At 29.5% G+C, this 23,411-nt stretch overlaps 2 protein-coding genes across 2 annotated transcripts in view; one reads left to right on the top strand and one right to left on the bottom strand.

Annotated features, from left to right (window-relative positions):
- Window positions 1–233: 233 nt before the first annotated feature.
- LOC129611236 (inhibitor of Bruton tyrosine kinase-like) lies at window positions 234–5,452 on the top strand. Its single transcript, XM_055524267.1, has 8 exons — window positions 234–511; window positions 571–827; window positions 2,121–2,694; window positions 2,751–2,914; window positions 3,003–3,131; window positions 3,185–3,726; window positions 3,795–3,921; window positions 3,991–5,452. The coding sequence occupies exons 1-8, from the start codon at window positions 335–337 to the stop codon at window positions 5,306–5,308; spliced, it is 3,288 nt and encodes a 1,095-aa protein (XP_055380242.1). The 5' UTR covers window positions 234–334; the 3' UTR covers window positions 5,309–5,452.
- A 118-nt stretch (window positions 5,453–5,570) lies between these two features.
- Window positions 5,571–23,411, bottom strand: part of LOC129611235 (probable ATP-dependent RNA helicase DHX34) — a 39,817-nt gene continuing 21,976 nt past the window's right edge. The window contains exons 2-3 of the mRNA XM_055524266.1: window positions 7,747–8,580; window positions 5,571–7,670 (exon numbers count right to left, since the gene is read on the bottom strand). Of these exons, the coding sequence (XP_055380241.1) occupies window positions 6,346–7,670; window positions 7,747–8,580 (2,159 nt within the window). The 3' untranslated portion in view covers window positions 5,571–6,345. The remainder of the gene's footprint in view (window positions 7,671–7,746; window positions 8,581–23,411) is intronic.

Raw genomic sequence — 23,411 nt, 5'->3', positions numbered from 1 at the left:
TTTGATCTTTATTTGTATTGTATACCTACGTACATACATTTAAATGATCATAAAAAAAAATCAAGATATCGTAAATAAAATCATTGTTCAATTAAGAAACGATATTCTTTGTTTTTCGTTTTTTCTTTTTTCTACGTTCATATTTTTTCATATACACCAAGATTCTGGTACCTAGTTTTCATGTTTGAATTTTTTCCATTTGTTCGGCTTGAATATTCTTCAATTACTTATTTTTCTATGTATGTACACATCAACCAATACAATATCATTTTGATAAAATATAAATAAAATACATAAATATTTTAGCCCAACGCGATTAAAAGCCAGTACAAATATGAGTGCAAAAGTTTTGGAAGACTCTTTAGAACATGATTGCACCAAAATCTGCCGAAAGGCTTGTCATGGGCAAAAAATAACATCGGCATTAACGAAAATATCAATTGAGGATCACATTCTCGCAGTTTATATCAGCCTAATTTGTCAAAACTTTGCTAATAATCGTGACTATTTAGTAAAAATCAGGCAAAGTTACTTTTTATATACTTATACATTTATTACTTTGCGTTTCAGGGTAGAACTGGACTTCATATCGCTGCTGCAACAGGAAAATATATTTTATGTAAATGGTTGTTGGACAACAGAGCATCAATTAACTCTCGAGATTATGAATCTGGAAACACTGCTTTACATAGGGCTATATTTTACGGACATATTGACTGCGCTGTTTTATTAATAAAATATGGAGCTAGAATGGATATATTAGACAAGGATATGTATCAACCATTTCAAGACATTTGCAAGATAGAAAAAGGCTTAGGCTCGGACACGTAAGCACATAATATGTACATACAAATTTAATTAATTCTAGGGTTTTTTGTCAGAACATGATATTTACATTCCCTGCCTTCCATATTGTAAAAAAAAACGTTTTCGTTGCAATGTTTCATGTTCTATATTGTATTTGAAAAGCTTTCGACGATGTATTAACTTAAAAACTGTTTTGAAACCGTTTTGAATACGCAGAAAAAAACCAAAGAGCGTCTCAAAAAATTTCTCAATTTTTTTTTAAATTTTTTTTAAGCGGTGCTGCCACTGAATGTAAAATTTATTAACATTTTTGATTTGTCAAATATTCGTGACTTCAATAACGCGCTTACGTGGCAAATTTTACAAAGTATCAAATTCCAGAAAGTTTAGTAAAAGCTCTTGACATTGTACACTTTTCCTAAATGCGTTTTATACGTAGTGGAGACGTAAAACAAAAGTAAATCGGGTATCGAAAAAATCGAGCACGCTTTTCTTATACCTTGTCATATAAATGTTGCCAGAAACAACCGATAAAATAAACTAGCATATATTTTCAGCAATGAATTCTAGTTATCAAGTTTTTTTCCTAAAATGCAGCATAAAAATGCTAAGTTTTTAATGATGTGGTAACGTTTTAAAAAAATTAACAGATAGGGTAAATAATAAAAAGATAGGGTAAAAATTGATTTTTTGTTTGAATTATTGATAGTAAAATTAATCCTTTCGTCTCTTAATTCTTTTATAAGTTATTAATAAATTTATCGAAATGGAATTTTTTTTCTGTTTCCTTGATTCGTTGATTAACCTTTTTCCATAAAATTTTTCTTTTGAATTTTTGTCTTGAAAATCACATTCAAATTCTAATCTACAACAGATCAATAAAAATTGTTTTATATTTTTGAAATAATTGTATTACATATTTCCATTTTTTTAACAAATTTCAACAGTTCTGTTTCATTTTCATTTCAAAAGTGTATAACATGACATATCTATGTATGTATGTATTTTTTAATGCACTAGAAAATTTTATGATCTCGAGAAGTGAATATATAATTTTGTTAGATAAGCTTTTAGAACAATTGGTCATAATGTTCAAGTTTTTTTTTTAAACTACTGGAAAAATTAAATTTTCTTCTTGTATTAGAAAGCGGTTAAAATTTAAAGTAATACTAAATCCATAAGTTTTTTTTGTCCAAATTATAATGTTCTGATAGAAAACCCTAGAGTTATACCTTACGTATGTATTCTCTTAAAAGAAAACGCTATATTAATGTACATATCTATTTGTATTGAAATTCTATTACATATTTTAGAACAAATATTAAAGAACTCTTGGTGTGGGGCGACAAAAGTTATAATTTTGGGTTTCGTAACAATTATTCTCCAAAAACTCCAACAAATTTAGATCCATTTGTAAAAGATAATGTATCAATTAATTCTGTAGCGCTTAGCTCTTTTCACAGTATGTTTCTGGATCAAAAAGGAGCTTTATATGCCGCTGGTTTAGGTGCATGGGGACGTTTAGGTAATGGTTCAGAAAATGATTTGATTGTGCCAAGTAAAGTAACAATAAAAATGAAATATTCTGAAGAAAAAATTTTAAAAATTTCAATTTCAAAATATCACTCAATGGTATTATCAAACAAAGGGCTTGTATATGTTTGCGGATCTAATAAATATAATCAATTAGGTCTCGAGCGACCATTAGATAAAGTATCGACATTTCAACAAGTTCCATTTTTTCAATTTGGAATTGATAAGATAGTAGGGATTTTAGCTAAAAATTATTTTTCAATTGCCTATACTAAAATTTGCTTCCATGTCTGGGGAAGGAATCTGGGGCAAAGCCAGTTTGACAAAAGCATAGATTTATCACCACGAATGAATGTAAGGTAATTTATTTTTTTGAAAATGCAAAGCTAGTAAAACTAGTAACTTTTAAGTTTAAACCCCCGGATGGTGAAGAAATTGAATATGTTGAAGCATCCAATTTCGCAATAGCGGTCGCAACAGCACGAAAAAATATATATTTATATCATAATTGTGAAGTACGTACAATTATACTCCCATTAAACCTAATCCCTAGATACTGGCAAACCAAAAATGGGTGAGTTCCGTCTAGAAAATACATGTTTGAATATATATTAAGATATCTTCCTTCGTATTTGATATATTTGATAGTTCTATGCTTACAGTTCGCAATATATAAAACATGTATCCATTATTCATTCGGAATTTGATGGAAATTCTTCACCTAGACTTTTGTTGGTCAGCGAGAAAAACACTTTGTATGTCTGGAACAAAAGTTCTGAAGATTTTGAAGAGTAAGCTATAAAATTTGATTTTCTCAAAGAACTAATTTTTTATGAAATTGTAGATGTTTTTTCTCGCCATTTAAACTGTCAATTATTGATAAAATAATTTTTAAATTGAATGAAGTGTTCATTATGTCTCAAGGAAAAGTTTACATGGGTAAATGTAAAAATATACCAATAGCTACCGAAATTTGTGGAGATTACCCTTTGGTTCTATTTAAAACCACATACAAAATACAAATTGAGCTGAACTGTATTAATTTTATTGACAATGCTATAGATATTTATTGCGACGAAAGGTTTGAATCATTTGCTGTTCTACATGACTTTTACGTTTTTCCAAAATTATCTGAAGAATTTAATTTTAAAAAATTATTTGATGAAATAAACCAGTACGATGCAATAAACGATTTAATTTTTCACGTAGATAATGAAATATTTTATGCTCATAAGTTTATAGTTTATTTCCGGTCAAAGGGTTTGAAAGAAATTATCGAACAATTTGATGATGAAAATATTTATTTAAACTATAAGGGTCTCACGGCAAAAATGTTTCATACAATTCTCAAACACATTTATTGCCATTATTTTCCAACATTAGACGGTAAATAATAGCATTTTAATAAGTAATGAATATTTTGTATTTAATTTATTTAATTTTTAATTAAATAGAAATTCGTGATTTTATTGATGAACGTTTAGAATCGAGTTGCAATCAAAACCAACTTAAACATTTGGATATTCTATTAGATGTGGCGGAAAAATTCACATTGATGGATCTTGTTTCACACATCAAAAGGTAAATTTAAATCACTTTAATTAAGCTTTATGCCATTTTATACTCCATTTATAATACATTTTTTAATAGTCAAATAAATTTGAACCCAAATGGGGAGTTGGTTGACAATGATACTAGCCAATTTGGTCGAATGAAAATTTCGAATTTTCCCGAATTGTATGATGTCAAAATAAAATGTGCCGATAATGAAGAACTGCAAGCACATAAGTGTGTACTAGTTGAACGATTAGAGTATTTCCATGCTAGATTTACACATGGTTGGGATGAAAGTGCTGTAGTTGATTTAACAAATGTGCCAATTAAATACTTTCAACCCATTTTAGATTTTGTCTATGATAATGATATAGAAAATTTCAAAAACCAAAATTATGATGAAATTTTTTTATACAACATAATAGTAATATGCGATATTTTTCTTATAGATAGCTTGAGTATACTTTGTATATCACTACTCTTCCAAAAAAATGGCATTGAAAAATGTGGGGAAATGTTAGAATTTGCTGTAAGCTATAACTGTGGGATTTTAAAAAAGTATTGTATGGATTTTATTTGTCTACATTTAAGTAGTGTTTTGTTTCGAAGAAGTTTGGAAGTATGTAAACTGGAAACTTTAAAACTTTTAAATATTTACTATAAACAAATATTTAAAAATATATTTGCTTCTCGCGTCATTGCTGTTGATAGTGAAGCTCCAAGTGATGAAGATATTTCAAATTCTGCAAATAATTCTACAGTTAACATAGAAGACAAAGATAATGAAAAAATTCTTACTGAGAAGCAATTTAAAGAAAAGGATAAGAGGGTAGAGAGATTGAAAGACAACCGAAGAAAATACGAACAAACTGCAATTTTAGCTAAAATAGAAGAACTAAGAATGGAAAATAAAAAAAACTTGCAACATCAATTTAAGCAATCAGAAAATGAAGAAATTAATAGTTCACTAGAAATTAATAATTCCAAAATATGGACCAAAATTAATAGAAAGGAAAAGAAAACAAAATGTGTTATGGAAAGCATAGCCACAAGTAAGGAAAAAACAGAAAAAGAACAAAATCTTGTTCGCTTGAATAAAGTCGTAAATTTATCAACTAAATCGACAAATAAAAAAAATTCAAATATTCTTAATGTTGAAAAGATGGATTCAACAGAGACTTCAATCCCACGCAATTCACAATTCGGAGATTTTATACCAAAAACATTTTTTAGAATGTCTCAGAAACAAAGAAAAGTTTTCGAAGAATCAAATAAAGGAAAATTGAAGGAGAAAATTGATAAACCATTTGAAAAACAAAACGCATGGAAAGTCATAACACCTCCTAAAAATGATTGCTTCGACTTGTTCTTAAAGACTGAAGAAAGAAAGCATAAGAAATCGTTAAAAAAATAAGGAAAAAAAAACTTACCACAAATTTTTTTTGAATTAAATTTTGTTGTTATTTCCTTTAAAATATGCTTTTAATTTTGATCATATTTTATTTAATGAGAAGTTTTTTTCAATTTGTTTTATAACGTAAGCGCTATTTTTTATGATAAAAAATTACATTTTATAATAAAAACCAAAAAAATTTTTACCTTAAAGTTGTTTTAAATTTATTTTTTAAAGTCATATATTCATAACAAATATATGTACATCTTCACTATATCAATAAAATTTACTAAATTTTAGACAGTAATCCGCGTTGAAAAATAAATATACAATGAAGTAAAATGAAGGCTTAAAGTAATGAAGACTTTAAATAACTACAAAAATTTATAATTTTTAAAGCTAATATATACATTATATACATAATTATAAATTCTAGATACCATTTCATGGTTCAAATGTATTTTTATATATTTTCATTTGAATTTAAAAAATTTGGAATAACAATTCTATTCGGCATCATATTACGTGACTGAAATATTCTATCCATTTCATACATCACTGCTATTGAACACGGAAAGTTTTCTTAACGTTAGAGAAATGTTGAAATAAAGAAGGGAACCATTTAAATATTAAAAGGGGTGTGCAAGTAGAAATATCAAATGATATTTAAAATCAAAATAAAAACCGAGGAATCAATATGGAACCGGCATACATTAAAATACAGTACGTTTCTACAAGAACTTTAGATTTCAAAAATCCGACTTTGATTGAGTTCCAGCCCATTTTTTTTGCTGTGTTGCAGCTCTTTGTTAATTTTTAATTTGAGATTTTATGCTTATTTGTTCTGATTTTAATATGTTTTAGTTTTTATGTTTTTTGCAAATAGGCGGCTTTATTAGCAGAACTACATTTTTGTAGTTCGTATAGTTTCCGACCTTCTTGAAATAAGAAAAAGCTGTTAAAGTATCCCAAACTTTTTTTCATTACAATCCAAGTAACTCAATCATACTTAATTAAATTTTCATTATTGAATTACCAATTCTTACAGTGAAAATTATTCAAGCATTATTTTTTACAATTTCTAATCGGATTTTTTTTTGACATTCTCTTTTGTGAACCATTTTAAAAATTCCACAGAGCGATATGTTTTCATCACATTCTTCACACGACCAAGATTGATCTTCTAATTGTCGATCCATTTCAAGTGTCCAACTTTCTTCTTTAATACAACCAAAAGTTACGTGTTCAGCAACATTGAGGCCACCTTTTTCAGAGTTTCCCGTAATTTGATATTCATTAGAAAATGGATTTGTATTAAAAACATCTGGTCCAATTTCAATCGTTGTATATAAATTTTTTATGTCAGCTGGTAATAATCGTTTGATGGTATATACAATATCGGAATTCATAAAGTATATGAGTTCATCTAATAGCTTATTCCAGCTAGAATTGTTATTACTAACGGAACTCATACTTGTTAATCGTGAATTTAAAGCGTTTAGCCAACGTTCTCTTAAATCAATCGATTTTGCTAATAAAGTTTGTCCTGCACCAGGAGTTGGAAATTCTATACATAACCATGAATCGCAAACTACTTTAGTTATAGCCATATTTGTATCAATTGAATAAGAAAAAAGGAATAAAGTCGGTGCAGCTGGTAAGTAAAATGGTGCAATTAAATAAGATTTACTTGTTTCTAAAAGACTTTGATAGCACAAAATTTTATGAGCGGAACTTAAAGGTGCTTTGCAATGCATGTAATACGCTGGCTTTTGAGTAACTATCTCTGAGTCTATTAATTTTAGAACATCTAAATGATAAGAAAGTTGTGCATTTGGATGAATACTAACAAAAGGTTTAGAGCAAGTATGAAAAAATTGTTGACTTTCAGATTTACAATAATTAAATTCGTCAGGGATAGCCAAATTTGGGTAAAAACCGCTTGTGACGATTAACTTTAAAATTAAAATATCTTTTGCGCTTCGAATTTGTGTTGATTTGATAATTAATTGAAGATCATTAAAGTCTTGATTAAGTCGAAAGTCTACATCTCTAATATCGTCTTTTGATTGGCAATCCTTCTTATGTCTTTTATTATTTTCCATTTCAACAGAATCAAATTTGCTAGCACGTTTTATTGATTTTAAAATTCGCAATTCTCCGTGTCGTATAGCCCTCTCTGCACTTGACATTGGTTTCTCTGTTTGCAGTTTATTTAACACTGGCATTAGTTCACTATTTTCCAAAATAGATTTAAACTGTTTACGAAGTTTAGTGATTTCGTAAAGTCTTTGTTCTTCAATTCCCATTTTTCGGCAAAATTGACGTGTGTTAGATTTACGTTCACATTTTTGTTCTAACCAATCTCGATAAAAATTTAAAGCTATGAAAATTTTACTATATTATTACATAATGTAAAAGTTTGTACATATAAATATTTGTTATAATTAACTTTTTACCTGTAAACAAATCACCTTGTGAAGATTCTAAATTTTTTCTAGCTTCTTTACAGTTTTGATCAGTAAATGCTCTGCTTGTAAATATTGATTGAATACTCAATATTGAAGCAATTGTTATAACTCTTTCCAAATCGTATATCATTGAGCCCATCAAAATAAGCTTACCAATTATCAGTTCAACTGGTAAAGCTGAAAGCGCCTTACCAAGTTGAGTTATTTTTTCGTTGTTGGTTAAGGCATCGTGCTGTTTTAACGTCAAAATGGATTGTTCAATACTTTTCTCATGCGGAGCTTCAATAAAAGGGAATATTCGAACATTTTGCAATCCCATTGAAATCATTTGTAGAAGCATGGTTTCTAAAGGAACTCTCCGAATTTCTGGTATAGGATAATCATCAAATTGTTCATAGTCCTCCTCTGAATACAATCTATAACATACACCTGGAGCAGTTCTACCAGCACGACCTTTTCTTTGATCAGCTGATGATTTAGAAATATTGAATTCTTTCAAACTTTGTGTTTTGGATTGCGTATCATAATTCATTTCTTTAACTTTGCCAGAGTCTATAACAAATCGTACACCAGCTAGCGTCAGTGACGTTTCAGCAATATTTGTTGAAACAACACATTTACGAATGCCTTCACAAGGCAATTCAAAAACTTTATCTTGATCTTCAAGCGATAAACCACTATGAAGAGGTAAAAATGTCCATCTACCATCATTTTCATCAAATTGCTTAGCAGCTTCAATTACAGTATCAATTTCATGTACTCCACTAACGAAAATAAGAACGTCTCCACGTTCAGTTGCTGGATATTTTTTGTCGATATAACCTGCAAAATTAAAATAATTTATTAAAAAAATTGGAAAAAATTTCAACATTTTTATTTTTTGTTTTATTTTAAAAAATAAAAAACGGATCAATAAAAACCTGCTATCAGGTTGAATTAATGAAATACATACGTATATATAATATTGTGCATATGTATGTGAATTACGTTAAACCTTAACCTAATATTGTGTTTTTAATTCTCGTGAGTGACATCCGTGTCCCGTAAGCGACACAATATAACATATGTACATACATATCTTTTATTAGATTTTTTAAACAAATACAATTTCATTTGTCCTTGTTTTAAATTAAGAATTTAATTTAGTATTTTAGAAAATTCTTTTTTTCCTGTAAATTAACGTACGTTTTTGAAGTACTAAAAGTATTAACTTTCACTTTTCCTATGCAAATACATACATGCTAAAGCAGATAGGATAAAGTCAATGATTAGATTCGAAAGAGTAAACCTTAAAATAGGTATATGGCTAGTGTTAGATCAATTGTATAGTCAAATTTTCAATTTACATAGTAGGAGTAAAAAAATATGTGCGTGTAATTAAAAATTTTGTTTAAATTTTGTTTTGTAATTTAATTGAATGTAAGTTTGTACTTTGTGAATTGATAAATAAAAAAAAAATAAATAAAATCGGAAATTGGCGTCTTTTGTCAGTCAGTTCTGCCGAAGTTTTACCTTTTTAACAAAATCCAAAAACGTCAAGATATAAATAACGTTATAATTAGAACCCATTGAAATTTCTGTGGTTTAAAGAAATATGAGCTTTTAAGGATAACACAACGTTTACTTTTACTTGTAAAATTGTTATAAAGATGATACGGTTTTGCGTAATTGAAAAAAATCGAAAATAAGACATGAAAGCAGAAAATATGAATTTTTATACATACTTAAGTGTGTATGTACATAAGTATAAGCCTAGAAAATTTTAAGAGAAGAAAACAAAATATTTAATATTTCAAAATTTTATATTATATTTCTGTTATGAACAACGTTACATAATTTTCTCTCTTTTTCTTAATTGCCTCCACCGCAAACTCGTACTCCACGAATTTGAATACATGCTCCCCATCTGACATAAATTGGATCATCAGGATTCAATCTTTTAACTTCTTCGTTACTAATGCTTTGATCTGAATAAGCTCCAGATAAAGTGGCAATCAAAGTAAATACCAATATCAAAATATTAAAACGCATTGTTGTTTTACAAGTAATGATTTTTTACTGATATTGAACTAAGAATGTGCTTTCTTATATTTTGTCTGAATTAGTAGACACCTTCGATGCAATATAATTTGAGGGGCAAGGGGGAGGAAAAAAATAACAAAATTTTTTTTAATACATATGTTAAATTAGCATTAACTGCACCATCTGTTTTTTTTTATGAATAAATTAAATTATAATAAATACTGTAAATATTTATAAAAATAATTGTTGTCAAAACTATCAAAAAATTGAATCTATTACAAAAGTTACATACGATTTATTTAGAAATTTAATTGAAATAATTTAATCTTTATATATATTAATCAATGATTACATATATACATATGTAGAAATTTAATGTAAAATGAGAAAAAATATGACAAATAATTTGAAAAATGGTAAATCGGTTTAGTGATAAGTCCTAAAATCAAATTTTTTAAAAATTTTTGTAAAATTACAAAGGCTAAAATTGAAAAATCGAACCAAGATTAAAATTTTAAGTTTTTAATTCAGAAACTTTGCATTTTAAATATTTTATTATACATTACATGAAATACAGAAAAAAAATCTCAATTTACATATTCTGATTACGATATTATGGTTTTGGTGTTGGTTGAGCATAGAAAAATATTGTTGCTATTATGGAAGAGTCACGAAACTGCTTTTTTAAGAAATTTGAGTTACATATATAAACAAAAATATTCAGAATTTTCTAAACTGTCTTTATAAAAAAACCCACGTAACTCTAACTTTAGTATTTTCAGAAAAACAACGTTGTAATTTTGCACGTATGTATGTATCAGCAAATTGACATTATATTTTCAAATGCGTTTTTCTCGAAAACTCGTAATGCCAACGATATGTAGTTTAAAATGAGTAATAAAATTTACAAACATTTTCATTTGCAATATAATAGACACCGCAACGTGCATATACCATTTAGAGACCAATTAACACACATACTCAAAGTTTGACAAAGGGTAAGCCTATAAAATTTTTTTTAAAACAGTTTGAAATCAGAAATCTAAAAGTACAATAAATCTATTGTACTTATATAAGTACATATAACTACTATTATACTACATTTATGCTTCTATAAATACGAACTTAAATTGCATGGTCCTTAATAATTTCGAAGACCCGTGGAAAATTTTTCCAGACTCTTCGAATTTTCAAAAAAAAAATAAAAATATGCGTCTTGCATATTTTTATTTTTTTTTATTATATAAAAGTAAATCTGATGCAAAAATTAATTCTAATAATTGAAGCCATTTCAGTTTTACATCATATTTTAAGTAAACAAATAAAATTTCAAAATTATTTTTAATGTTTTCTCACATTTTTAACAAGAAACTATGAAAATTCATAAGTTTAGTTCCAATTTGCAGTTGTTCTTAGAATTCTAAAGCAAATGTGAGAGTATAAAAAGCTTTTAAAAATTTTCAAACAGCATCAATTGAAAAAAGCATTCGTTCGCTTTACACAATTCTCTTACATCAAGCTTTTTAATATTAAAAAAAGTTGAATTAAACATAAAAAATGAATTCTACCTTCTTTATGGTTTTATTTGCAATTATATTTGCGTTAGCTGCTGCTTATCCTTTGGAACAGTCAGAAACAACAGCACAGCAAGAATTACCAGCAAAGTTGCTTTTGCCAGAGGGACAAGGGTATGGAACGCCTAATGATGAAACTCCATCGGCACCTAAAGCAGAAAATAGACAGAAAATTGGTTGTTACTTCCAGAATTGGACGTTAACATGCCCATTTGGCTAAAAATACTTGTGGCAAATGGTACTTGCATATGTATTACAAGTTTATAAACTTAATTAATATTTACATATGTATGTATGTGTATATGAAATTTAACAATGTATGATTAAAAGAAAAACTAGAAATTATGTATTTTATTTTTAAAAGAAGAAGTTTTTCAGAAAACACAAAATAAGTAGTGTCCATTTCCAGTTACACCCATAACTGAAAATGAACTGTTGGGTGTAACGAATTTTTCACATATTATTCCTTAATGTCGATCGCATAATCGTTTTGATCTCAGCAAATATCTCTTCCTTTCAAAAATTAGCTTTTCCATGATGGAATAGTGCAAGTGTGGTATATACGAGTAAGAAAAACGTCTGTCGCTCTGTACATTATCGTATCTAAGATTGGACTGAACTGATTTTTATTAAAGTCTATGTATATACCTGATCCGAATATTTTTATTTGATCCAATTAACTATATGGCTAAAAGATAAATCGATTTAGAAGAATGGCGAATTTAAAATTACTTAAAAAAAAATTAATTCTTTGTTACAAAAATGATCCTGGGCCAACAACTCATAAAGAGTACATTCAATAAATTGATCAATTTTCTATATTACCTTAATTTTACGATATACCTAAATTTCTACCCATCACAAATTTCATTTTCACCGAAAGCATTGCATGTAAATGCACAAAATGGTACTGTTTGCACACTAAATTTCTAAAGAAAATAAAAAAATTGGTTTAGTAAGATACCTGCTCCTATTTCGGCTCCTCTTGGCGAACTCCTCACCATTTGGGTATAATCGGATCTGCCAAAAATGTAAACGACAAAATTTTTTAAAGATTTGTTAAATATATATATGATAACTATTTAATTGTACTAATTATCTTGAAATTTGAAGTAAGTCTATAAAAGACATTTCAAGACAAACTAGACTATATTAAAAATAACTTTAAAAAGTTTACAACTATCATTCAAAAAATATACAATGAATGCGATAAAGTGCTGCAGCATATATCAGTTCAATATCGACCACATTGCATACAATTCCATAAGGTAATGAACCCAAATTCAGGTTCGGAAACTGAACTTTCACTATGCCAATATCTTAAAAAATATCGAAATCATTTAAACCAATTTTTTATTTAATTTTTCGAAGAGATGAAAAAAATTCTGTACGCTTTTTATTCTACTTTATATAACTACTGAATTTTTTTCGTTAAAAGTCTTAAACAGTTCTCTCGTTGACACTACAATTGACAATTTTTACGCAGTACTAAACGACTTTTTTTTAGTTACCTTCGAAGAAATAACCTTGTAAAGCAAAACCAAATCAGAAACTTAATTACAAATTCACTCAAGTTTTTAAGTGAATAGTGTGTATAATTTTCACCCGAAAATATCATTATGTGAATTCATTCAGAGAGAAAAAAAGTTGAGATACGTCATTAGTGGACGTACTAAACATGTAAAGTTTCAATTGGATGGCGCTTGGTTATACTTTAGACTTAATATAAATTTAGTCTAAAAAACAACCAACTTCGTTGTTGACTCACTGATGATCAGTAAAATTCTTAGGACACTTCCTGCAGCCGTCTAATAAAAAAATTATTAAACGAGAAAAAAAATAGAGTCGACCTTGTCAACTCTGTGATACCCGTACGAATTTGTTATCCTATGTGCGAATAAAGATGCCATAACTGACTATGGGACAGACTATGACTTTAAGTTGTCGTATTACCATATTAATTTATGCAAAATTTCAGTGCTATGTGTTTTTCAAAATACTGTGTGTGCCAAATAACTTTTGAAGTTGTAGCACAGCTGTCAGAAGGAGCCAAGCAATTTCAGCGAGTTTTATGAGACACATTGGCCCTACTAATATATTCGTTTGTTTGAAATTTCAATACCATATAGCTTTTATAGTTCCTGAAATATAGCCAAATAACTTTTGAAGTTGTATGGCAGGTACCAGAAGGAGCCAAGCAATTTCAACGACTTTTATGAGACACAATGGCCCTACTAATATATTCGTTTGTGGGAAATTTCAATACCACAGCTTTTATAGTTTCTGAGATATAGCCAAATAAATTTTGAAGTTGTATGGCAGCTACCCAAACCGGTACCCCGATCATGTCCAATTTAAATAGGGTTCTGACACTTACTACAATTAATCATTTGTGAAAATTTGGTGAACTTAGCTCAATTAGTTTTTGAGTTATCGTTGGGACGGATGGACGAACGGACAGACAGACAAAGCTAAATCAACTTAGAATTTGACGCTGATCAAAAACATACACTTGAATCTACATCTAGCACCGTTATTTCTTAGTGTTACAAACGGTAAGGCAAATTTAGTATACCCTTCGAACATACGTTCGTACGGGTATAAAAAGAAGAGTTGAATTTCAATTTTTTCAAAATTTTTTGGAGATTTAAGGGTAAAGTGAATATAACGATGCAATTTCTGCTTTCATAGAGAATATTAAAGTCCCGTATTAGCGCAAAATTTTATTTTTTGATAATCTTTTCAAAAATTCCCGGTGGCCTACTATGTAGTGCTATTATGAAAAAATTTTGCATTTCAAATTTACTTCAATTAACTAAATTTTTGTAATTAATAATTATAATTATAGGTCAAAATAAAATACAAAACCATTCCGGTTTTGCTGAGAAAATAGCAAAATACCACTACGCCAAATTTATTTCACTTCTCTTTTTTCGACTTTGCCCCCTTCCAGTTTTATTTTTATGGTACTGAACTTTTCATATATGGGCTTACAAACTTCGGTTATAATAAGTGAAATGATTTGCTGAGCAAGAACAATATTTAAATCTTAACCTCCATAAAAGTCTTTTGCTATCCATATTTGTTTAAAAAATTAACAATATTCGCCTCATATATTGGAAACCGTCTAACCGATAACTTTCCAACATTCAATTTGACCTTTTGGTTGAATTTGATAACTTTCAAATATAAGTTTTAAAAAATTTTAAAGATTTTATCATTGAAAATCCTTATCGTCGTTTAAAGTTATTCTTTTGTCGTAATAGGTTATGATGTCACAAAGTAAATATGGGAAAAAACCTTTTCACTACAAAAGCCATCGATTTTCCTGTTTTAAATTTTTCGAAAATTTAATTCAAAATTTTCGGTATGCTTACTTAGATATATCTTACACATATTTACGTGGGCGTAAGGTCATAACCAACTTACATTTTTATGTCAAAAATTTTATCAGACTTTTGGCTGGATTATTATTTTTTTCTAAAATTAAAAATGCATCAACTTGTCAGGATATTTAGATTTTATTCATTTTTATAACTTTAAACAAAGTATAAAACGCGATATTCTCTTTAATTCTCTTTATTTGTTTTTATAATCAAATTTATCTTTTTCCGCCACAGACACGTACTCCTCCGATTCTAACACAAACACCCCATCCAATTAGAGTTATATCAGGAATTTCCGGGTTTACCAACGGTCCAGGTGCGTTAACATTTCCTCCATCAACTTCTTGAATTGGGTTTGATTCATCAGCTGGATATGCAGCAACTAATGAAGCAATTAAAGCGAAAAGTAATACAAAAACGTTGAAACGCATGTTTGATTGTAATTTAAAAATTTTTTTTTCTACTTGTTTGATAAAGATCAAAGTTGTAAACTGATTTAAGTTTGACAATTATTTTCTTTTTATACTATTCAAGCACGTTGCTTTTTAACTTAATTGGTTTGTAATTCTTGAATAATTATTGATGATGAAAAATATTTACTTAAAGCTTGTTATCATAAATAACAATTATCATATACATAGCTAAACATATGTTGAATATTAATTTTTAAGTATAAAAATTTCCTTTTATGAATTAATTTAAAATTTTAAAATGTTCGAAACGCGGTTATATTTCTCAGTAATTTGAATAGTGAATAATATTTAAGAAACCTCTTTCAAAATCTGAAATAAAAATAATTTCTTCGATTTAAAGATTTCAAGATTTCATAGCAAGTCCATTAAGATTGTGATAACTGTATAATATTTGGTTTACATCGCTTATTTTTTACTTTGGTATTTTGTTCTTTTTCGAAAACTTGCTGCTTATATTTGACAGCACATCTTCAAAATTCAATAATACATATTTCGTATTCCCGCAATTCATATATTCGCAAAAGGGTCTTGAATTACAAATTGATGGGCTATCAATAGGATTATCTTTTATGTAAATCAGTGTCCATATAGGCACAAAATATTTCATCTTTTAAAGACACTAAATATTCGATCAGTTCTGGATTTTTACATTCTAGAATAAAATATAAATTTGCAATAGCAAAATGAATAAAAAATTTAATAACCTTAAACTTGTTCCAAAAATAAAAATTTTCATTACTGTGCTGTCCGAAAAATTTTGATATTCTAATCTAAACTGCCTGATTATTTTTTATAATTTCCTTTGTGTACATATGCTATACTGTACTTTTCCTATAATGGTTAAATTGTCCTAGCTATTACCAAGGCAGTGCTTGCTATACCAATAAAGAATTTTGAGAAAAAATAATTTTTTTTTTCGTCGCAGAAAACCTTTATTATTTTTGGTTTCACAAAAAATATACACAATTTTTTTTTTTTTTAATTTTTCTAGTTTGCTATTATACAAACTTTAAACTTAAACATATTATTTAAAATTTATTCATAAAAATTATAAAAAAAAAAATTAAGAAAATTCCACGACAAACTATTGGCATTAAATTTCTATCACAAATTGAGATTACAACTAATACGTATAGCAAGTCAAAAATATCAATTACGAGTACAAGTAATCTTGTTGAGCAAAAAAGAACAAAAAATTTTAATTTCATCACAAAATGGCGTTTTAAATCGCCATGGCAAAAGGACAAAAAGAATAAAACAAATTTGTAATTTCAATTGCAATTGCAGTTGAATAAAATGAAAAATATTTACAAGCAGCCATTAAAAATGAAAAAGTATAGACTATGGACTTGTTTGCTTCGCCCCAGTAGTATTTTTAATATCAATTGATTAAAGTCTAAAAGTGAGTCATGATTTACTAAAAATTGTTTCATCTTCAACGTGACACGTTAAAATGTGGAAGCCGCTTTTACATTATTGTTAATTTTAAGACGAAAAAACAAATTAGCCGGATCTTAGTTTCGGTACCAAGATAACATAAAAACAAACCGATTATTTATAAATCTATTTATGCATGTATGTACATACAGCAAATTAAGTGAAAACTGTAAGCCGAAGAAGTTATTAACATACATTAAAAGTTATAAACTAATTAAAGCTATTTTATGTAGTGTACACACATATATACGAATAATAATTAAATATTCTATAGAAATTTAAGCTAAATTTATTATTAAATTTATTATATTTACATATATTCGCCCATGTTTCAGAATTCGGATGAATGTGAATAGAATTAAAACTTCACATTCTCCGAAATGCAAAACTAGTTTTTCAATATTTTGCTCTATTCGAACATTTCAATTCCATTTTTAAAATTAAAAATAAAAAGAAATATAAAAAATTATCCTGGTTATAATTTAATGAAGAAAATAGATGAGCGAAAAATAAAAAAAAAAATAAGTAAAAAGCAAATATGTTTTTTTTCTTCCTTTGTTCATTCCCGGAGGGAACATAGGGCAAACAAATCCTCTAAATCGCACTCTATTTTGGGCTAGACGCTTTACTTCCGACCAGCACTTGCCATTGGACTCGGCCTCCCTAAGCGTGGTTCTACGCCATGTATTTCGGGGTCTGCCAACCCTCCTTTTACCTTGAGGGTTCCAGTCTAATGTCTGCCTGGCTATCGTGTTACTAGATTTTCGCAACGTGTGTCCCAGCCATTTCCATTTTCTTTCTTTTATGACCACACTTATAGATTTCTGGTTCGAAATCGCCCACAGCTCATCATTCGTTATTGTTCTAGGCCAGAATATGCCGCATATTATTCTCAGGCACCTGTTGACATATGCTTGGACCTTGTTGATGTACGCTGCAGCCACCATCCATGTCTCACAGCCGTACAGAAGCACCGATTTCACACAGGCATCGAATATTCTGATTTTGGTGCTTCTTGTCAGGTGGGACGATTTCCACACGCGCCATAGCCGGCCAAAGGCCATCCTAGGCTTTGATAGTCTGTGTTTTATGTCCAGCTCCGTTCCTCCATCACCCGCTATGATGCTGGCCAGATAGTTAAATTGTGACACGTTCTCAATATGCCTGTCGCCTAGAAGAATTGGCTCATTGTTTGTTGTATGTATTCTTAGGCATTTAGTTTTGTTGGCATTGATTCTAAGGCCGACTCCCGCAGCTTCTTTCTCCAATATGCTTATCTTGGTCTGCATATCTGCATGTGTGTGGGCCAGGAGGCAGATATCGTCTGCATATTCAAGATCCTCCAGCCTTCCGGTCAATCCCCATCTGATACCCCTCGGCGCCATATTTATTTTTTTCATTATGTCGTCAAGTACTACGATGAAGAGAAACGGCGATAGAGGACACCCCTGCCTGACACCCGATGTTATTTGGATGGGTGTGCTTAGCTGGCCGCCGTGTAACACTCTGGAGCTCGTATTCTCGTACATGACCTGAATGATGTTCACAATTTTTCTGGGGACGCCCTTGTGGTGTAATGCATTCCAGATGGCTTCATGTCTTATAATATCGAATGCCCTTTCGAAATCAATGAAGGTGCAGAAGAGAGGACTATTCCATTCATTGGATTGCTCAATTATAATTCGGAGTGTATTAGAGTGATCTATGCAACTCCTATTTTTCCGGAACCTGGCCTGCTCTTCTCTGAGTACTTTATCTATTTTCGGCTCGATTCTGCCCATGACAATTAGTGCCAGCACCTTGAATACCGTGTTTAGCAGGGTGATGCCCCTCCAATTCGAGCACTCCTACAGATTGCCTTTCTTTGGTAATTTTATAAGTACTCCTTCTTTCCATTTGTCGTCTATATTTTCTTCCTGCCAGATCCGCTCTATTATGGGCCCGAGTATCGCAGCTGTCAGACCAGGATCAGCCCTAAGCAATTCAGCCGGTATTCCATCCGCACCTGCAGACTTGTTGTCTTTAAGTCTCATAATTGCATCTTTGAGTTCTTTCTGGGATGGAGGCCTGGTGTCAAAGTGGCCGATGTTGCTGTAGTCCTCTGGTTCCCTTTCTGGAGTATTTTGGGCCGATTCGTTTGCTTCGTTGAAATGCTCCCTCCATCTTACAAGTTGTTCTTGTGCATTTGTGATCAGGTTACCTTTCTTATCCTTTATTGGGTGGTGCTTCTTGAAGTTCTTATTTGTGAGGGCATTGATGCATTTATGTGTGCGTCTCATATTATTCATGTCAGCTGCCATCTGTGCCTCCTTCGCTATCTTATTATGGAACCTCTTTTTATCTCTCTTTGCCAGCTTCTTGACCTCCCTCGCTACCGAATTGTACAATCTTTTTGATTCTGGGTCATTATTTTGTTGTAGTTGGATGTGGAGCTTGCGCCGTTCTTCTATTTTCTGCCACGTCTCGTCCGATATCCACGTCTTCCTTTCAGGGCGTACTGTTCCTAATACGACCTCACCCACTTGTCTGTATATGCCTTGTATGTTTTGTGCATTTATATTATTGGTTTGCTCTGTTATTTTTGATATAAATTCTTGCTTTATATCTATGTTGTTCAGCTTGTGGTTATCTATCTTTTTCTTTCTTGAAGACGTGTTTTGCGCCCTTATGACTGCGGGCTTCATCTGTATGTCTGCTGTGATCAGTACGTGGTCACTATATATATCAGCTCCCCTCCACGTTCTGCAGTCAAGAAGCGAGTGCCTCCATCTTCGGCTCATACAGATGTGGTCTATTTGGTTCCTGGTTCTGCCGTCAGGTGACACCCATGTGTATTTGTGTATCGTTTTGTGCGGGAAGATGGTTCCACCAATTATCATGTCATGTTCTTCACATATGTCTATTAATCTGTCTCCATTCTCATTACGAACACCCAGCCCATGTGATCCTGTTGCAATCGTTTTACTATTTCCTATTTTAGCGTTGAAATCGCCCATTACAATGTATATTTCGTTTCGAGGCATCTTACACAATGTCGTTGACAGCTGGGAGTAGAATGCGTTCTTGTTTTCTTCGCTTGCGGCCTCTGTGGGGGTATAACACTGTACAAGTGTGATGTTTCTTATTCTTGTGCGTATTCTAAGTGTTATTATTCTGTCAGAAATGGCCTCCCACTTTATAACGCACCTGCGCAAGTCCTTGTTGACTATAAATCCTACTCCTCCCTCAGCAGTGTTGCCTCCGGAATGTATAACCATATTCCCAAGTGATGTTACAATTTCTCCTTCGCCTGGCCACCTCATTTCACTTATGCCCAATATTTTGACATTATATTTCGTGATTTCTTTCTCTACTTGTGCCAGTCTTGCGGGTTCCCTTAGAGTCCTTACGTTCCATTGTCCAATAAACAAATATGTTAGATCTTCCTAATTCTATATGCAAGCTAAATATATTGTAAGTTCGCGCGGCTTTAAACTGTTATTAACATTTAAATTGTTATTAAATGGTTAAATTCTAATTAATATTACAAAATGAAGAACAAAATTTAAATAAACTCGATAAACTTCAATTTTCGAAAATCTTTCGAAAAAAAAATTCTCAAAAAAGAGAATATCATTTTCGAAGATTTCATTTTCATGGAAAATGAGTTTCGTATTCCTATTTTCATGTTAAATTGGAATTTTGAGAGTACTGAAACATGGATGTTTGTATAAAGTATGTATGTATGTATATATTTAATTGAAACAATAGGCCCTTTCACAAACGCAGTATATCGCGATATATAGCGAGAAAAGCGCTATATTTGTGTTCATAATATGTAGAAATGAAATGTTACTAATTAAGTTTGTTTATAAATATCACAAAACCATCATTGTTTATAAAACTATCACAAAAATATTTAAACTATCATGGCTAGCGCGGTTAAATCAGCTGTACATTTTTTTTTTATTAGCTTTTGCAGTTTTTTTAGGAATTAAATTAGGGTCTGTTAATTATTGTACTTAAAAATAACAAAATTTCTTTTTGTTTCAGGTTTCTTTTCTTATTTTTATTAATTTTTATTTTTTCTGAAATAGAACTTTCCACTATTTAGCCCAAATAAATAAATTTTTTTTGTTAACGACATTTTTTGTTTACGAACACAATACTGCAATCCAAAAACGCAATACTGCATATGTATCACATTATTGTTTTGCAATATTTTGTTTATAAAAATGTTTTTTACTGGATTTTATCAATTCTTATTAATTACTTGTGTTTGACGGGAACCTTATAAAGTTGGTGCAGTATAGAAGATACCCCTAACATAAGTGACAGTTCTTGTCAAATTTCAGAAATTTTAATTTTAAAACTTAGAATGTATATGACTTAACTGCGCTACTCATAACAGTTTTACTACATTGTTGATAAGTTAAAAATATTTATAAACAAAGTTGATAATTTATAATATGTTTTAAGAAAGTGTGTTGGGATTTTAAAACAAATAAACTAGAACTATAATTACATTAGCTTCTCCACTAGCACCAGCTCGTTGATATGTTTCTTAGAAAGATTATGTAAATTTGCATTAGGTATTCACCTTACAGAATATTCTCATAAGCAATTTCTTTATAACTATATAAAAGCAAAGGTGGAATAGTTAAGTAGGGTTAGAATTTACAAGCAGACTAAAATATTGAAAATTAAAAGATTTATATTGAAACATTTAACATTATAACAACTTCCATACAAAAAAAACGCTGTCTCTGATATGTTTAGCTCATAAGCCGAAGATAATGTACCCAACACTTCCATAAACTAATTTTTATTAATTAAAACATGTGATATTTTTATTATATTTTTAAAATTTAAAGAATTTATCCTTTTTATTTATTAGAAATTTCATTTTACAATGTTCAATAACAGAAAGTTTTTGAACTTTACGGTTTTTTAATCATTTTAGTTTCTGCCACCACAAACACGTACTCCACGTATTCTAACACAGACACCCCATCCAATCAAAGTGACATCAGGAATTTCTGGATTTTCTAATGATTCAGGTGCGTTGGAATTACTTCCATCAACTTCTTGTGTTGGGTTTGATTCAGCTGGATGTGCTACGGCTAATGAAGCAATTAAAGCGAAAAGTAATACAAAAACGTTGAAACGCATGTTTGGTTGTAATTTAAAATGTTTTTTTTTTTCTACTTGATTGATAAAGATCAAAATTGTAAACTGATTTTAGTTTAAAAATTATTTCCTTTTTATACTATTCAAACATATAGCAAATGTTAATGAAAAACATTTACTGTAAACTTATTATCATAAAATTATCATACGACAACACATATGTTGAATGTTAATTTGTTCTTGGCGCTGTTTGGCGGACATTCTGTTTTTAATTTAATTTTATTTAATTATTTTTATTATAGTTAATTCTACGTTTCAATTTCTAAAAATTTAGTTTGCAGTATCAAATACTTTCTACTCATAGTTTTGTCATGGTGCAAAACAAAATTTTAGGATATGGTTATCAGGAATAATGTAGATGCTGTTGTGTAAAATATTTATAAAAAGAAAAAATATATCAAAGAATTTTTCTGCATAAACTATATGTAAAGCAATACTGCGGCTGAGTTAATTCAATTATATATATACAAATGTACAGATATGTCAATCACGAATTGCATTCATATAGCTTTAGATATATGTAAATAATAAAATCTACATATGCTCCATTGAAATATTCTCTTAGAACAGGAAGAAATATAAAGAAATTTAATTTAAGGGAAGTAAAATATTCATCGATATATAAAAACTTTAAAGCTACATTTTAAAAATCATTCGAATTGCCGTGTTCAAAAGTAGTAAGAAAATCTTTAAGAATAGGATAAAATGAAAGCTTTTACTAAGATCGATTTTTCTACAACAACCATTGGCATACTTTTGTGGGTTATGGGCAAACATGTACTATGTGAGTATGAGCATGGACCACTCCAATTTCTTACATTACCTGCTCACACGAAGAAATGACATTTTCAACTGACCTTATTGATTGTTTTGTTTTGGCATGTAATAAATTTGTATGGAATTTTGTGTACCTATATCTATATTATATTGAGTTCTTGAATTTATATATGATTGAGTTCTTTTTGAAAGAAATTTTTCTAAATTTAATAAGAAATGCAATCGAATATTGCTTTTTCTTACAAGCAAGAGATAGAAGTTTTCTACAAGAGATAGAAGTTTTGTAAACAGACAAACGAATAGACGGACAGATAGCGTAACAATGATAGGCATCAAAAGTTTGAAAAAAACTTTTACGAATATATTTCAAAAAATAAGAATTGGACATGTGAAAAGCAAAGGTAATCACAGAAAAAGTTACGTAAAGAAACCCCCGCTTCAGAAATAAAAAACGTTTTCTTAGTTTTACTGTTGAAAAGTTCATCCCCTAAATTTTCTTAGCTCAAATAATGTTCTTAAAAATTATTAATTAACATTGATCTGATTCATCTGATATGAGAAACCACAATTGTTATTGTTAATTTTTAATTCATTATGATTTGCTAATCCAGACATGAGAAGAAAATTCTATTAATGCTGAAATTTTTTAACTAAGAAATGAAAAAGTATGCTCCCTACCTATTAAATTTAACTATAAGGTAATAAAGGCAAAAACAATTAAAAATATTTAAAAGTTAAATCTGATGCAAAAATTAATTCTAATAATTGAAGCCATTTTAGTTTTAAATCATATTTTAAGTAAACAAATAAAAATA

The sequence above is a fragment of the Condylostylus longicornis genome, unplaced genomic scaffold, assembly GCF_029603195.1.
Source record: "Condylostylus longicornis isolate FDR11 unplaced genomic scaffold, ASM2960319v2 ptg000048l, whole genome shotgun sequence".
NCBI lineage: Eukaryota > Metazoa > Arthropoda > Insecta > Diptera > Dolichopodidae > Condylostylus > Condylostylus longicornis.
The sequence above is the reverse complement of the archived record's forward strand: the minus strand, read 5'-3'. Positions and strand labels throughout refer to the sequence as shown.